Below are 17,511 nucleotides of genomic sequence, written 5' to 3'. Positions count from 1 at the left end.
TGCCACTGGCACACAAACTTGAAGATCAAGTTGAAACTTGCTGTAAATAAATAATCCATCACAGTCATCATTTAGTCAGAATTAGTTTCTTATGGCTTAAGTCAAAGTCTCATGTGTTACTTTTTGTTTTTCCGGATTTACAGCTTCTGAGTTCATTGAGAAGGCTGATGATATTCTATTCCACTGTCTGTAGCTTTCAAGTCCAAATTCCTTGGTTTTTCCCATATCTATCTATCTATCTCTCTATCTATCTATCTATCTATCTATCTATCTATCTATCTATCTATCTATCTATCTATCTATCTATCTATCTATCTATCTATCTATCTATCTATCTATCGGTGCAAAAACAAGTCAGTACGGCTCATCAGTGCAACAAGGACTGAGACAGAGACCAAATGTGAACAAACAGAAATGAGAGAAAATGAGAGAGAGGGCAGAGAGAGAGATACAGAGGCATATGAACAATTTGGTAACCAATTGCTGTGATTTGGATTGGCTAGTGTTACAGGGGGGTTATTGTATATTATTTATTGATTGGGAGAATGCATAGTGAAAAAGAGTGGCTTTGGTATTATCAATAATAATAATTTTCAGCCATATTCCTAGTTGCTGTTGCTACAGTTGCTCCTCTCTTCAGCTCTGGCAAACCAATGCATTGTTGATGAGCCAGCACCAGAGACACTGTGACACATGTGAACTCTGGTAGACTGTGAACTACAGAGAGGTTTACCTGGTGCTGGGCTTAATCAGCAGTGTGTCAACTCATTTTAACAGACGTTCATTTAGATGTAAAAGTCCCACACTCCAGCTTTAAACTTAAATTTACTAGAGTTGATGTGTTTCCACAAAGGTCAAAGGAAAGTGAACTTTGCTGTCTGATAACCCCCCCCCCTCCCACCCCCCCCCACCCCCCCCCCCCCCCCCCCCCCACACACACACACACACACCCCTCCTTTCTGTGATCTACAGAATCAAATTACCCCTGAGACCCCATAAAACACACAGACAGTTATTGAAACCTGACAGCAGGGGGCACTGTGGGGACACATACTGACTGTGTGTGTGTGTGTGTGTGTGTGTGTGTGTGTGTGTGTGTGTGTGTGTGTGTGTGTGCCGTGCCAGTTGTGTGTGTGTCCCTGTTCGTGTCCAGTGGAAAACCGAGTAGAGAACAGCTGGCTGAAGCCATTACAGCAGAATCACTGGAATACATCACTGCATCCTTCACTCCCTCGTCTCCTCTCCTCTCCTTCCTTTTCCTCCTCCTTACACCCTATTTTCTTTCCCAGTATTTCTTCCTTTGCTTCCTTGTTTTCAGTCATTCTCCTTATCTATATTTGTCCTTCCCCTCCTCTGTCCTGTTTTTTCCTCATTTCATTTCCTTCTTCCTTACATTTTTCTTTCAGTCACTCCTTTCATTCTTCCCTTTCCTCCATCCCTGTTTCCTTTCTTTAATATTACCTTCCTTCTTCTCTTCATTCTCCCCTTTCCTCTTATATCTCCTCCTTCCCTCCAGCCTGCCTCCTTCTTTTCTTATCTCTCCCCTCCATTAATTTCCAATTCTCTCCCTCTTCCCTCCTCCAGCTGAATGTGCTTGTCATCCTAAATCGCTCTCATTCCTCTCCTCTCCCTCCTCCACCTTTTCATCTTCTCTCCTCCTCTTCATCCACATCAGACTCCCCCCAACCACCACCACCACCACCACCACACACACACACATGCACATGCACACACACACACACACACCCACACCCACACACACACACACACACACACACACACACACCCTACACCCTTTGACAAAAGGCGGCGGACATCTTTTCTCTGAGAAAACAGAAACAAACACACACGTCGCCTCTGAGAGGAGGGAGTCGTCTGAGTTCACGACGACCTGCTCATATGCTGAACGGTTCAACTCTGTTTTTGAAATATCTGAGGTCATCTTGTTTCTTTGTCTTTTTAATTTGTGTATTAAAAGTGGAACCTCAGCAGACTGATGTCAGTCTGACCAACAGCCAGAACTGTGTGGACAACTAAAATTAAAGCGAGTGTTATAATTTCCATATCCGTGAGTATGTGAGGGTTCACTTGGGTCAGCGTGATGTAAATTTTGTCATCAGATGGTGCATCAGATGCTCCGTGCGGACGTCCAAGAGCCCTCCAATTTGTTGCCTCCACACAGACTTCACTGTGCCGGTCCACACGGCCTCTAGAAAGAAGTGTCATAACAACAACTACACGTCCATGTGTGTCCATAAGGGAGTATAATTGCGACCTAAGAGTTGAACTTGTCATTACCAAGCATCGACCTCTGAGGCTGAAACATGAAGCCAACACTGAAGAGCCAAAACCTGCAGTTCCTCTAATGACCACTAGAGTCTGGCTCCAACAGTGAGTCAGTCCCCATAGACTCCCATGTTAAAATGTCCAACTTTACAGCATAAACATAATTAAGTAAAAAATAATTAAGTTAATAAACATGTTTACAGCCTGGTACAAAAACAGTTTTAGTCTCTAGAGCTAATTTCGTCCTTCATGACAACTGTTTATATAACTCACCTGTTTACATTTTATTAAGGCTTAAAGTTATGGAGAATTGAGGGCCTGGCCTCTTTGAGTGACAGGTGGATGCTTGCCACAAACTGGCATGCACCAAAGTCTCAGCTCCACCTCTTTGACCATTTTTGGATTAGCTGGGAGTTAGGGGCGGAGTCAGACACTGTCAAGATGGTGACAGTGGAGCAGCTCACAGCTCAGCTCAGCTCGCTTCAGAAACCTGTGGGTGACGTTACAGAGGCTGCGTCCATCTTTTATTTCAGCCTCTCAGTGTATTTATTGATTCCTGACATTAAATCAAGAGTGTGTGCAGATAGTAAACCAGCAGAGTGTGAAACAGGACTTACAATGAGACATCCTCTCCCACATCTGTGTGTGTGTGTGCAGGGAGCAGGAGCTGAAAGTGTACCAGGCCAGGCGGAGTCTGGAGGAGGCGCTGATGGCCGATGGTTTGGCGCGGGCCGCCGAAAACACCCGAGAGCTGTTGGAGTGGAAGACAGCCTGAAGACAGAACAGATGAGGCAGGTGACTTGTGTTATCAATGTTCATGGGTTCTACTGCAGTTTGTTCTTCTTCACGTGTCTGCTGCATAAGCCAGACAGGTGTTTCAAAATCTGTACATTTTCTTTTGTTAAGTAAGTTCAATAACATTTCTTCTCATCTACAAACTTACATTTTATATTCCATCGTCCACGGTGTGGAAGAAATAAATGTTAAAACATGTTAAAGGGCCCCTCTCTAATGTGCAGATAAGATGCAGATGGGATTGGAAATCTGATAGCTAACATTAGCCAGTTGTCATGGCAACACTACCTGCTTTCAGGCAGGTGAGATGAGGTGCACATCAGTCAAAAACAGAATATGAAAAAAAAAAGACAGATGTGTCAAAGTAAAGAAGGGAAATAAAAGCCACTGAAGTGATGAGACGCTTCAAAAGGTCTACAGCTTCCTGTTCAGACACATTCACTCCCTGGATATGTGGAGCAGAGGGATGTTTGTTTTCCACATATGTGCAAGGCATTGGTTCTGAAATACATGGACAGAGTTAATTTATAGCTTCCAACCTCTGACAGGAGGTTGCTGATATTTTCATGTCTCTGTCCCGGTCAGGACCAGGTTCAGGTTGTCCTTCCATTCTCGTGAACGTGATATCTCAGTAACGCCTATAGGAAACTTTTTCAAATTTGCCACAAATGGCCTATTGGACTCAAGGATGAGCTGATGAGAATTTGGTGGTCAAAGGTCAAGGTCACTGTGACCTCACAAAACACATTTCCAACCATTACGCACAAATTCATAATCTAATAATGACACAATTAAACTCAAATGTCTATCAGGATAAAATTAAGTGAAGACATTTCATATCCAAAAGATCAAAGTTCAAATTCACTGTGACATCATAATGTTCTGCAAAAACACCTCTGGTCATTATTCACGCTGTAACTCAGGAAGGAGAGACTGTGACCATGTTTCCTGATACTTGGCGGGTTGATGGAGGAAACAACTAGAGCTGCACAATTAATGGAAATATGATCGAAATCTCAATATGGCCAAGTGCAATATCCAAGTCACAGGAGTGGCAGTTTTTCTGACAAAGGTTAAATGTGTCACAACATTTTTGTGCATTGTTAGCACCATAAGTGTTATGGTGCTACAGAAATGCCATGACCCGCAAATCATATTATCCAGACAAGGAACGTGTTTGCTTGGTACAAGACTCAACAAAAATCACATCATCATCATTTTTATATATTATTTTAGGTGAAAATTAAATAAAAAACATTTATTCCAACTGAAATCACAATATCTGCCAAAAATAATCGCAATATGATTTTTTTTGCATATCATACAGCCTTACATACAACCACGAGGTGGTGATTCTACTGCTTGCAAACAATAAGCTCAACTCCTAAACTACTAAAGTATTAAACTACTAACATGCCTCAAACTGCACAGACTAGTGAACTTGTAAAGTACTGAACTGCTAAAACCTGCAGAACCACGGACCTGCCAAACTACTGAACTACTGAACTAGAAAACTACTGTACTACTAATACTACAAACCTAACTAGTGAAGTGAACTATTTGGTTTTTGTCTTTTTATGTGAAGCACTGTAACATCTGCTCTTGAAAGGTGCTGTGAACATGAATAAACTTAGTTAACCTGCTGTAGTAGAGAACTAAAGCTCTGAAGAATCACTGATGTGACATGAATGACTAAGTATCTGTGCTGCAGTTTCAGTGTCTTGAACGATGCAGAAGCAGAACCAATCTGCTCTGTCAGAACCACTGTCAGTGCGTGCGTGCGTGCTTGTGTGAGAGAGAGACTTGTGAATGCTGATGGGAGTCTCTGCATCTGATTGAAAGTCAGCCATGCAGCAGACTAACAGACTGTGTGTATGTCTGTGTGTGATTGATGGGCTGTAGGCTTGTTGTGTGTGTAATGGTTAATGTGAGGTGTGTTTGTGTGTGTGTGTTGTATTACAGTTTGTTTGATTATTGGTTGTATTTCACTCTGTGGAGCCTGTAAACAAAAACCAGATTAAAAAACATTTACTTTCAAATTCACACATCCATCCATCATCCTTCTATTTCCTCACTGTTCATCCAGGTCAGGGTCGCTGTGGCAACAGGGTAGCACTACACCATGCTGCTCTCACTGTGAATGTTTTGCTGCAGAATTTGAGATCTGAAGGAGTAAAGAGTCTCATCTGATAACTGCTGTTTAGATCAGTTTAACATAAGTCTGACTCCAGTTCGGATTAAGTCCAGCTTTTGCTGTACAATGATTTAACACCAGAGTGCAGTTTGTCCTGAGGGTGGTGCTAAAGAAAAGGTCGGGGGATGGTTACATAACACTGGTCCATCCGCTGGAGAGCAGGAATATGACCAGGAAATTACACGGAAATCTGAACTGAGCCTAATCTTCAAATGTGGTTTAACTAATCCAGGCTTACATAATGAACATGACCTCAACTGTGAAGCTGCCCTCATGATCAGACTGAATTACCATTTCATGTTTACTTCATTATCAGCTTGATTCTGTGTTCCTGCTAGCTGTTTGCAACGGTGGCAAGGCTGACATCATTTTAAGTGAGAACAGTAGCTGTGGTGGTGTTTGCTGGGATCACTGAACCTGTCATTTATCATGTAGATCATGTAGAGAGTTGACCATGTAACATGGTGAGACAGAGGTCTTTTAGCTGGAAGAAAACTGGGGACATTGTGGTCATGTGGTCTACGCTCCAACCATGAGGCTACCTGGGCGCCCAATATGTTATTTCTTTAAGTTGACTTACACTGACCTGAACAGCTACTCATTTTTCATGGATGCAGCAAGAAAGCTAGCTAGCATACTGCATGTAGGAAGGTAACGTCCAGCTTCTACTAAAAATGAAGTTAAATTCTTATTATAAAATTCTTTATCGATTCAAAGCGTAAAACTCAGTGCTCAAAGTACGATTTTTAATCCTTTTTTAACACCTTGAATCTGATTGGACAAAGACAATCCAATCACAAAGCAGAGTCCAATCAAATCCAGGTGTAAAAACAATTTGTATTTGTCACTTGAGTGTCACTCACTGACAGTTTAAGATGCAGTTTTCTGTTCTGTATCTGCACACAGATGTTCACACAAGCACTTCTTGTTTCACAGTGTCTTTGTGTCACCGACATCATTTGTTTTTACGCCTCTGTGCCGGCGACAGTCAGAACCAGAGGAAATATGTTTTCAGGTTGTCTCAGTAACACCTTGAGGAAACATTCATTTAGACTCAAGGATGAACTGATTAGATTATGTTGGTCAAAGGTCAATGTCATGGTGACCTCACAAAACACAGTTATGGCCTTGTGAACAAAACATCTCAGTAACACCTTCATGGAACTTCTTCAAAAACTTCTTCGAAATGTCCTCTTGGTTTTGGCCTCTTGAATTATTATTATTATTATTTTTGAATTATATTTTAAGACCACTTTGAGGGAATTCATTTAGATTTGGCACAAACATTCACTTTGACTCAACGACTGGTCAGAATCAGAGCCCTTGAATAGAGAGTCGCATCTTCTCCGTTCACTCTAATGGACCATTTTTTCACAGCAATGGCGAATCATGGAGCGTCTCAATAGTTCCTGGTAGTTAGTAGGAAGTGCTAGCAGCGCAGCGGAGTTGCAGCAGAATATACCGTCTGTGATGCACGTTTAACAGGTAAGACGTGTATAGAATCGGATTGCATACTATCAGCACATCAGAATCTAATTAACATGTGCATTAAAGCATGATAGTGGATTCCTCCACTAAATTAGCATATTTAAGGATGTTAACAGATAAGAGATTAGACTTAGATATTGTATATGGATACACTTAACATTGACCAGGAGCCGCCTATTGATAAATCCCGTCTCGTAATGTCATTTCATCCAGTGTTGTGGCGTTAGAGTAAAAGTCTAGAGGTGATTTTTTTGTGAGGTGCGGTTAGTTAAATATTAGTGAAATGTAACATCGGGTGTATGTGAATATCCATTTTGGAGCGTGAGCTAATGTTATATTGCATTAATAATGAAGAGAGCTATTTTTGTGATACATCGCTAAAGTGCATTATTAAGAGGATGAGATTTCTAAACAGTAAACGAAAACCTTATGTGAATGTATTTGGGCTTCGTCATTCTGGTGACCATAACCATATATTACTTTGCAGCTCAGCTGATTTTGGATTGATGACAAAGGGAGAGGGAAGATGGAAAAAGATTGAAAACAAATGGTAAATTTAAAAGGTAAGGCTAACTACTAAAAGTATTTTACTACTTTATCATATGAGTAATCTTGTTGGTGTATATTAGTAAGCTACTGTAGGAGTACACAGGTGCTGTGTGGTGCAGGAGCAGTGATGCTGCAGGTCAGGCTGAGTGGACCATGTTGATGTCTCAAATAAACCAGTGTCCAGTCACGGTAAATATCTATTATACAGTCATTTTATATAAGGAATCATACTGAATACAAAACATGTATTATCACTATTATTATTACACTTCAAAATAAGAAGTAATACTGTAATGATTAAGATTTAATACTTGTGTTGCTTTTAACACTACAGCTGTGATCAGCAGCTATGAGTTCAATATTTAGAGGTCCAGGGAAGCATCGATGAGCAGGAGCCCTCCTCTGTTTGACCTCAGGATGATGCACAAATCTGTAGGAGCAGGATCTGCTCTCAGCCTAGTTTTGCCCTTTTTGGTCTGAACAAACTGGTCTGCCTCAAAATGTACCTGCAGAGTTCCCTCACAACAGTTCACTTCTGTCTACCCACATAAATATCCCATAGTGGTATTAGGGAACGCATTATACTTACTGGACATGTATACACTAATTACATTATTACTTCATAGGAATTCATATAACATCATCATGAAATTTCCTGCATGTCAAAACAAATAAATGAAAAACTCAGTAACTAACAAAACATCAGTAACTGATGCTTCTTGTCATACTTTGTTTAACATCAGCAGCAAAAGCTTTTGATGATCACAACGGATAAAGCTCTGTAACTATAATAATCTCTCAAGACAATTTCCTGTCCAAACCTATAATGTCCAGGAAAGGTTGAATTGAGGGTAGCTACACTTGGCTTTAGATACTAGAAGAGAGTTCAGAGCTGAAGAAGCCTCTTGGATGAGAAGTGAAACATCTTCAAGTATCTACAACCAAGTCCACTTTTCTTGGATAACCTGAATGAAGGAGAAGACGTATGGGTATGTCTAACCCTTTGTCCTCTGTCTTTGCCCTCTTTTTCAGCACAAGAACCAAAAGGAGATTCAATGGAGCCTGAAGATTCCCTGCAGTGAGACAGCAACCACAACCTGCGTCTCAACTCCCTGGGTTTTACAAGCCTTTCCCTGTTCCTTATTTATTCCTATAAACCAAATATTAAGCTCCTCAATGATGTTCTTTGTTTGTGAAAAAGTGCAAACACAGTGTTTGAATACCTCGTATTTTTGGTTGTTAGCATCTTTTTTTCCTTATCATGGTGCAGACTGTATGTTAAAACAGCACAGTGGAAAGGACACAAAGTGCTCAACATGTTATTCATGTGTCTGTGTTTATTAGGGATTTATTAAATTAATTCATGACAATCACTGACAGTCACCTGTCAGTCTCCTTCTGTCCTATCTGAACATCATAAAGATTACATTGGTCATTAAGGTTACTGAGCCTTCACCTATGATGGGATTACTGAAACTTGAATCTGATCAGAACTTTGAAACATTCTTCTCTTCCCCAACAGCATCATGCTCTTTAACCACTGCAAGGTGAGCCTGAAACCTTACAGTGTCAACAAGGCAGGTAACACTAGCTGTTATCCTGAAACATAGACTGTATATTATCAAATAGTACAGAGTTTTGCTTAAAAAACACAGTGATGTAAATACATTCATGTGTCCGTTTTCGATATAAATAAATCAATGCAATTCAATGACTATTAATTAACAACAATCAAAGTTCTGTCTCTGTATTTATGTTTTCAAGTTGCTCGCTTCAAAACTGCAGGAACTATGTGAGGTCAACATGTATCACGTGACGATTGAGCATTTTGGACCTCCACTGATGCGACTCTCTCTATTCAAGGGCTCTGATGAGAATTTGATGGTCAAACGTCAAAGGTGAAGGTCACTGTGACCTCACAAAACATGTTTTTGGTCATAACTCACAAATTCATACATTAATTATGACACAATTTAATGAATAACAAATGTCTATAAGGATAAAATTAAGTAATTTTACATCCAAAAGTTCAAAGGTCAACTTCACTGTGACATCATAATGTTTTGACAAAACACTTCAGGTCATTATTCATTGCTGTAACTCAGGAAGGAGAGACTGTGACCATGTTTCCTGATACTCTGCTGGTTGGTTGAGGGATACAACCGTGAGGAGGTGATTCTAGTCTTTTGTTATTTGTTATTTTTTCAAATCTTTTCTACATGTGTACAAACTTGAATTTCCCCGGCAGACTTATTTTAGATTTAGATTTAGATTTAGATTTTACAAACTTTGGAATAACATCACTTTACAAACTCAAAATCTTAACGACCCTTATTTCAGCCCATATACGTCTGTCATGATGTATCTGTTGTCAGTGGAAACAGTCGTGTCTTTGTGTGTCTTTGTGTGTGTGTGTGTGTGTGTGTGTGTGTGTGTGTGTGTGTGTGTGTGTGTGTGTGTGTGTGTGTGTGTGTGTGTGTGTGTGTGTGTGTTTTCCAATGAACGGTGTGTGTGTCGCTGCTCTCTGATGTTTCCTCTGAAAGCCGACAGACAAGGAGGGTTTTTTAAAGCACATTTGTTTTCTGTGAAAGTAAAATCGTCCATTAATGCAGATTTATGTAGATTGGCTGGATGGAAGTCGTTTGGGTGAAAAGAGCCGCTGAGAGTTGAGGAGTGATTACTAATGGGTTTTTATAGCTGGACCAGAGAGTGGGCAGCGGCCAGACTGTGTGTGTGTGTGTGTGTGTGTGTGTGTGTGTGTGTGTGTGTGTTTTTGTGTGTGTGTGTTTTTGTGTGTGCGTTTCCTATCCTGCTTTCTAGCTGTTGAAACAACCAGAAATCTCAGACTGTTCAGTTTGTTTCCTGCTGCTGTTAGTCCTGTTGCCGCTTATTTATTTATGTTGGTTTTATGCCTGAGTTGGTTTCTGTGACTCCTCAGGTTCTGCTCTTGGAAACATGGAACAGTAGGTGTCAGCAGCACCCTGATGCTGCCTCCACACTGCAGAAATAAAATGAGAAGGAATGAAAGGAAACAGGTCCAAAACCATTTTGTTGTTAAAACAGTTTCCGTCACTTTTCATCAGCAGCAGCAGTAGAAATGTACAGATCACACAGCACTGTCACAGTGCTGGAGTTCTCCTTTACTTATAAAGGTTCTGCATTCAAACTTTTACTTTAAATTAGTTCTATCACCAACATCCACTAAAAGCTCAAGCAACAGTTATATACAGAGGTTGCTGACGTGAAACTATGGCAGCGCAAAGAAGTAAATTTATTATTATTTTAACACTACAAATAATAACAATAATAAGTTAATACATTAATGGGAAAACAAACCAAATATTGGCAAAGACATAAACTGATGATTGTCTATCACTGAGATTGTGGTCCATCAGCACAACCCTAAACCAAGATTTGTAATGAGGGGGACATTTTCAGAAGTTTTTGGCACTAAAGATCTTTAGCTTCTCTTCCATCACACAGTGCCATCGGTGAGGTGTCTGATCCCAAACCAAAGTCTTCTCCAGAATGTGCATTTTAATAACATAACAGACTACAGTCGACAAGACCTGACTATCCAAGGTGAATGACGGTTAAGCTGTGTGTGCATTTGCATGTTTAACAGTCAGAAATAATCAAACTTGTCTTCAGTAAAAGGTTAGCCTTAAACTTAGTTGGGCTACTGACGTTTCACTGCAGCAGTTTCCTGCTTTTGTCAGATGCTAATACATAACGTTACACCACTGCCTTTAGTATTTGACTTAATATGGCTTTAAAAGTAACATAACATTACTTAATATCTTCACATTAGATTACAAAGGATTCTGTGTGGTGTCTCCTGAGGTTTGTGGTTTTCTCTCTTGACAATACTACACACCTTTTTTCTCTCTGCAGCATTATATTTGAACATCATCTAATGATTGAAAAGTCGATGGAGGAGCATAAACAAAATCACCATAGTCCAGTACAGACAGGACAGCTGACTGTAAGAGAGAAACATGTTTTATGTCTGTACAGAAAGTTGAAATTCTGCTTAAGTTTTTTTGTGAGTCCTTCAACATACAATATAACCACAGTCCAAAGTGTTTGTAGAATGTAACTTCTTCAATTGCCATCCAAGTTGTAAAAGCTGCAACCGTCAGGAGCACACCTGCCCTTTGTGAAGACCAAGATTTTTTTTACATTCAATAACAATGTCACAAACACAGACACAGACACAGACACAGACACAGACACAGACACAGACACAGACACAGACACAGATGACTCTATTATCCATCTTCTCTTCTGACTCTGGGGAGAAGAGGAGGAAGAGGATTTCACTAAATGTTGGACTGTTCTTTTAAATGTGCAGACTGGTGTTTCTATCTGATCGAGACTAAAGATTCACACTGCTGACTGACAAAACACTGACCATGTGATATGAGTGTGTGTGCGTGCGTGCTTGCGTGCGTGTGTGTGTGTGTGTGTGAGAGAGATTATTAGCTGTGTATATTGTCATTTCCAGAGGAGCTGATTCAGACTCCTGCAGCATTTTTCAGCTGCTGGTAATTAGTGGATGTAGAGACACAGAGAATTATCTGCTTCAAACTCATTCACAAGGCTGATAACTGCTGTGTGTGTGTGTGTGTGTGTGTGTGTGTGTGTGTGTGTGTGTGTGCTGTCAGTCAGCTGAATTGCCTCGATTAAGCAGCAGATTATCAGGATTTTCTAATTATTAGAGAGGAATTAAGAGTGAGCCAATGATTATCAAATTGAAACATGAAAATTCTGAAACAGTGAAGAAGAAAACATTCAGATACAGACACATTAACACTGAGACAATAAAACAATGAAACACAAAAACAGTGTAAGTCCTTTTGGATTTAGCAGCACCTGCATTCTCCTAGTGCAAGACTGAGGGATTCACAATGGTACAAAGAGATGTTGAAAATGAAAGATTGGGTGGGCTCAGTTCAGATGGGAAGAAGGAGGTAAATGACACAATAAACTGCTTCAAAATGTAACTTGAAGGGTCTCAATAAATCATAATATATCATATTATATCATAATATAAATCATAATAAAGGGTTCAAAACTGAAACGAGATATTCAAAACAGTACAATGAAGAATTCAAAATGGTAACAAGTGGGAATTAAAATGGCATAACATTTGAGGGTGGAGGGAAGGCAATTTTATTTGTATAGCACAGTAGTATAGCACAATGAGGGATTCTAAATGGAAACAAGGGGGACTCGAAATTGCATAATAAGGATTTAAAATGGAAAAGTGGAGGAACAGGGCACAATTAAAGAGTAAAACTGAAAGAATCGTGGATTCAAATGGAACAATGAAATATTCAAAATAGAATAATTAAATAACCAAATGGAAACAAAGGACAATAAATGAAGGAGGGCGAGATAAATGAGGATTCAGAATGGAAAGAAGAAGGGATTCTAAATTGAACAAAGGGGACTTCAAAACTGAAAGAAGGGATTCTAAATGGAAAGAAGAGGACCTAAAATGGCACAATGAAGGAAATGCAACCTAGTGGGTAGGACTAAGGATGGAACTATGAAATATTCAGAATAAAATAGGGGAGGATTCAAAATGGAACAAAGAGTGGTTCAGTATTCAAATTACACTTGCGGCACAATGAAGGATTAAAATGGAAAGACAGGCTTATAACATCTTTACCAGCAGTCTGTTGATTGTGACGTTTTTCATCATAGTAGCGCTCCTGATCTCCTGCTGCGTGAATGCTTCACTCTGGTGTTTTATGTATAATTAAAATGTTTTCTGTGCAGGCAAAAGGCATCTGCAGACTAGTTATCCTAATTGTGGCCCTGCCCCGCTTGTTAATGCAGCAGGAGGGAGGAGGTTTAGAAGGGTTAATGGAGAAGATAATTATTAGCATGGAGGCTCTTCACATTAATTAGACATTTTGTGTCCAGAGACTGATGTTTATTGTTCTTCAGGAGGCGGAGGAAACAGCAGAGACACTGTGCTGTGGAGTATTTTTATTAAGTGGGTTTCATTATGACGAGTTTAACGAGTCCATTTGGGGTCAGCGGAGGTAGAAGGCAGAGTTCTCTTCAGAGGTGTCTGCAGGGAGCCTCACAATTATATTCACATTTTATTTCTTAGCAGAAGATGTCAGAGTAGACCTGAGTCATTATTAACACGCTTGCTGGTACTTCTATACTTGTGAGGGCTCCTGACATAATACATTCCTTCTGTCTAGCTGTTCTCTGATGTTGAATGACAGCTGGAGGATTTTCTTTGTGCCAGAATTGGTCCAGATGTGGATGTAGCATCTTACTATCATGCTGTGTATGGGCCAGATTCGGGCCATGGAACTGGGCCAGAAGACAACAAAGAAAATAAACAACAAAACTTAAGAGACAGGTTGACTGTCACATGTTTTAGGCTTTTACTTCCACCAGGTGAATTTGATTCTCCTGATGACCTGACTCCTCCCACTAAACTCCTGCAAGCAGAGATCAAAGAGTCCATGTCCAAAGAGGATGTCCTCAATTTAAAAAAAAGCAAGTCATCGCTGTTGTCACTGTATAATGTTGTCCTCACTCACTTTCCAAAAATGTCCCCACACTCAAACAATGTCCTCATTTTCCAAAATGTCCTCACTCTACAAAAATGTCTTTCAAACATTTCTTCTCCATCAAAAATGCCCCCTCCTTCCTGAAAATCGTCCTCACTCCCCAAAAATGTCCAACTTACTAACAAAATCCCCATTTTCTCAGTGAACTATGATCAAACGCAACAGAAACCTACGCATCAAAGTTTGTTTTTGACCTCTGGAACAGAACAGAACAATATCAACTTGTCCACTTACTCACTTCATCAGGAGCTTTCAACTGTATCACATGGTCTTTATTGGCTGATGGAGTCTGCCTTTAAGCTAACACAGACGGGGTTGGGGTGAAATCATCATAATAGCTTTTCACATTCCAAAAAAATAGATGAAGACATTGTGATATGGATGAAAGCCCCAGAACAAGCTAGTAAGTGGATCTTAAGTTTTTTTTTTTTTTTTTTTTGGTCAAACTATAACAGGAACTAATTCAGACAGTCAGCTGAGGTGATGACAGAGTGAGCGTCAGGTTGTTAGACTTTCTCCTGTTCACTGTGTCATTGAACTACAACTATTAAGACTGAAGTGTGATGAACAACATTAACTGTGTATCTCTCTCTGCCTTCTCCAGAGTTCCTCTGCTCACCAGCCTCAGGTTAATCATCAGCATCTTCATCTTCATCCAGACAACAAACCAAAAGCACACCACCCACAGACTTAAATATCACCTGCACTGATCCGTTGTCTTAAGTGGGCGATCGTTTCAAACTTACCGTTAAGGAAACCTTTTTCAGGATGACATCACACTGTGCATCTGTCAGCTTCGGGAGACCAATAGCAACCACAGCAATAATTTCATCAGCAACGATAAAAACACCAGCAACAACTACACATGACAACAGACAACCGCAGCACAAACTGCAACGGAACAAGAGGAGCAACAGCAGCAATAAGTGGAGGATCTCCCAGCTCAACACAGCAACTGAAGCCTTTAATCTCTTTCTGTGACTTATAATCTGTGCAAACTTTACAACAAGCACTTATCTCGTCTCAGTTTTACAAATTCAGGTATAAGTTCTCTTTCTTTTTATATAATGCTGATAAAAATGATAATAAAAAAATACAGAAGTAATGCCCTCATTAAACCCAACGTCAGGTTGCAAACTGCTGGACGGCTTTTGCTAACTCTAACTACTAAATTTCAATGTGCTCTTTAATGAGTTTGGTTGTTTGTGGTGTCAGATCGTCATCAGTTTTAAAGAAGTCTTCAGGGGTTTTAATTAAATAATGAAATATTACATGCATATGAAATAGAACAACTGCTTATTTAAGACAAATTTTGTACCTAAAGAGAACATACGTGTACATTTCTTGGACTGGAGTAAATAAATGATTATATTCACAATCTTTTGACGGTACTTTTTTAGAACCTCTTAAACCTTTTAAAGCCTCTGATTCTGATGAAGTGGATTATAGGTATTCTACACATTCAGTACAGAGCTGGAGTCAGACCATGATTAGCCTAGCTTAGCATAAAGCCTGAAAGCAGAGGGAGACAGCTCCCCTGGCTCTGTCTAAAGTTCAAAAATACACCTGTTTCCAGTCTTTGAGTTAAACCAGGCTGAAGATGTCCTGGCTCCAGCTCTGCATTTAACACACAGACAGGAGATTGACATCGATCGCCTCATCTCACCCTGAGACCTGCTGGAGTTCAACTCCAAAAGATTTGCTCAGACAGGTAGTCAGCGTGAGATGTGATGAAAACAAGAATGACTTTTTTCCAAATGCTAAATCCTAATGCTGAAGGGTCAGACTTCAGGACAAAGCAGGAATAAGCCAATGATTTTGCTCCGAGATCAAAATTTATTTTGATATATGTTATACATTATATTGAATATATTTATTTTTTCAAAAATAATCCCAAGATTCTCTACACTGAGTTTAACATTTAATTAGAGATAAGAAAGAGTATTGTTTTATCACAGTAATGTCTTGTACTATTGAGTTTTTAAATTTGTCATTATGATTAAAAATGAGATATAGTGGTATGTTTCATCATAGCAATGATAAGAGATATCATCACGTGGCAACATGTAGACAGAACAAAGGCCATAATACAGTAAATACACACACAAACGCACACACACACACACACATATATATATATATATACTGTGTTGTGCCAGTTCACACTTAAAAAGAACTAGTCCAAAGTTCAGTTCATGCAGATGAAAATGAATCAGTTCACGTTCATAGTTCTTTTTTTTTTTTTTTCTAAGTTCACAGTTCCAAAAATGAACTAGTGAACTAAGTTGAATTGAACAAATTCATTTGTTGCTCATAAAACTGCTTCAAATGCTCAAACAAACTGCCTTCAGCAGTTTGCATTGTACCGTCTGTGCCGCTAGCACCAAACTGGGCCGTGTCTATGGAGATGTCATGCGGCGTGCAGTAAAACTATCATAAAACGTGAGCGGCATTCACACATTCATCATTTGTAAACTGATTGGTTCAGTTCAGTGTTCACATAAAATATGAATGTGCAATGAACGCCCTTCATGCACAACACTGTGTACATATATATATATATATATATATATATATATGTGTGTGTGTGTCCTGATCCCATTCCTGTTCCCCAGAGGATGATCCCTTCAGAATCTATTGACCCCATGACCTTTCCTCTACCACCTTTACGTCAAACTGTAACATTCATCTCCTCCAAAGGTGAGACTAAGAATAGTTAAACCATCAGGATGTTGTTCTGTCAGACTTGGCACAAACTGTTCTCAGTCCAGATGTTGAATTCTGTATTTGTGACTGTATGCGTTTGTGTGCACTCTTCATGTTGTGTGCATGTGTGTGCTTGCGTGTGTGTGTGTGTGTGTGTGTGTGTGTGTGTGTGTGTGTGTGTGTGTGTGTGTGTGTGTGTGTGTGTGTGTGTTAAAGATAGAGTGAGACAAACCAGCCTGCCAGCTCTGCCCTCATTTGCATCTGCTAATGGCTCTATGATGCCAGTTTCTGATCACTGCAACTACACATTTAAATTCCTGCTTCAGTGCCAGATGCTCTCTCTCTCTCTCTCTCTCTTTCTCTCCCTCATCCAGGGATTCCTGTTTCCATCCTTTAACAGCAGCTCTGTTCGTGCTCTGAATCAGAAAACACCAGCTGAGGTTAAACTGGAGACTTGAAGCTTCTGCTACTAATGATGCTCTAGTTGCTCATGATGAAGCTCATATATTTACACTCAAACATCACAATTAGGTTCATGATGTCACTCTAAAACCATGGGCATTAATCTGCCATATTTTGGAACCTTTGGAACATTTGGTCAAAGTTAAGACAAGGAATGAACTATTGACTGTAAATGGTCATTCAGTTAGAGAGGTCCAACAGGCTCTGGTCTATGAGGAAGAACTGATGTATAACAGTACAGCCTTGATGAACACATATGTGAATATTAGCTCTCAGCAAAGTCAGGAATACAAAAAGCTTAACACATACAGACGAGTTTGTAGCAGTGGAGGAAGCTGCCATACTTTTATGAGCATATCAGAGGGGCAAACACCATGCTGCTGAATATAGGACCAGATGCAGTTGAAAGCTTTGGAAAAAGCTTGTCAG

General features: G+C 39.9%; 1 protein-coding gene across 6 annotated transcripts in view; it reads left to right on the top strand.

Annotated features, from left to right (window-relative positions):
• LOC111221184 (methyl-CpG-binding domain protein 2-like) overlaps window positions 1–15,292 on the top strand; it is a 34,368-nt gene extending 19,076 nt beyond the window's left edge. For 2 of the 6 annotated variants that reach the window (XM_022744545.1, XM_022744540.1), the window contains 2 exons: window positions 2,944–3,077; window positions 14,519–14,602. In XM_022744545.1, coding sequence (XP_022600266.1) covers window positions 2,944–3,061 — 118 coding nt within the window. In that variant the 3' untranslated portion in view covers window positions 3,062–3,077; window positions 14,519–14,602. Of the gene's footprint in view, window positions 1–2,943; window positions 3,082–6,652; window positions 6,761–7,250; window positions 7,327–8,344; window positions 9,024–14,518 lie in introns of those variants that run through there. The other 4 variants (XR_002665082.1, XM_022744541.1, XM_022744542.1 and 1 more) reach the window with 4 other exon arrangements.
• Window positions 15,293–17,511: the final 2,219 nt, after the last annotated feature.

Source organism: Seriola dumerili, unplaced genomic scaffold (genome assembly GCF_002260705.1).
Source record: "Seriola dumerili isolate Sdu_G_001 unplaced genomic scaffold, Sdu_1.0 BDQW01000081.1, whole genome shotgun sequence".
NCBI classification, from domain to species: Eukaryota; Metazoa; Chordata; class Actinopteri; order Carangiformes; family Carangidae; genus Seriola; species Seriola dumerili.
Note: the sequence above shows the minus strand (reverse complement) of the source record. Positions and strands in the feature narration are given on the sequence as shown.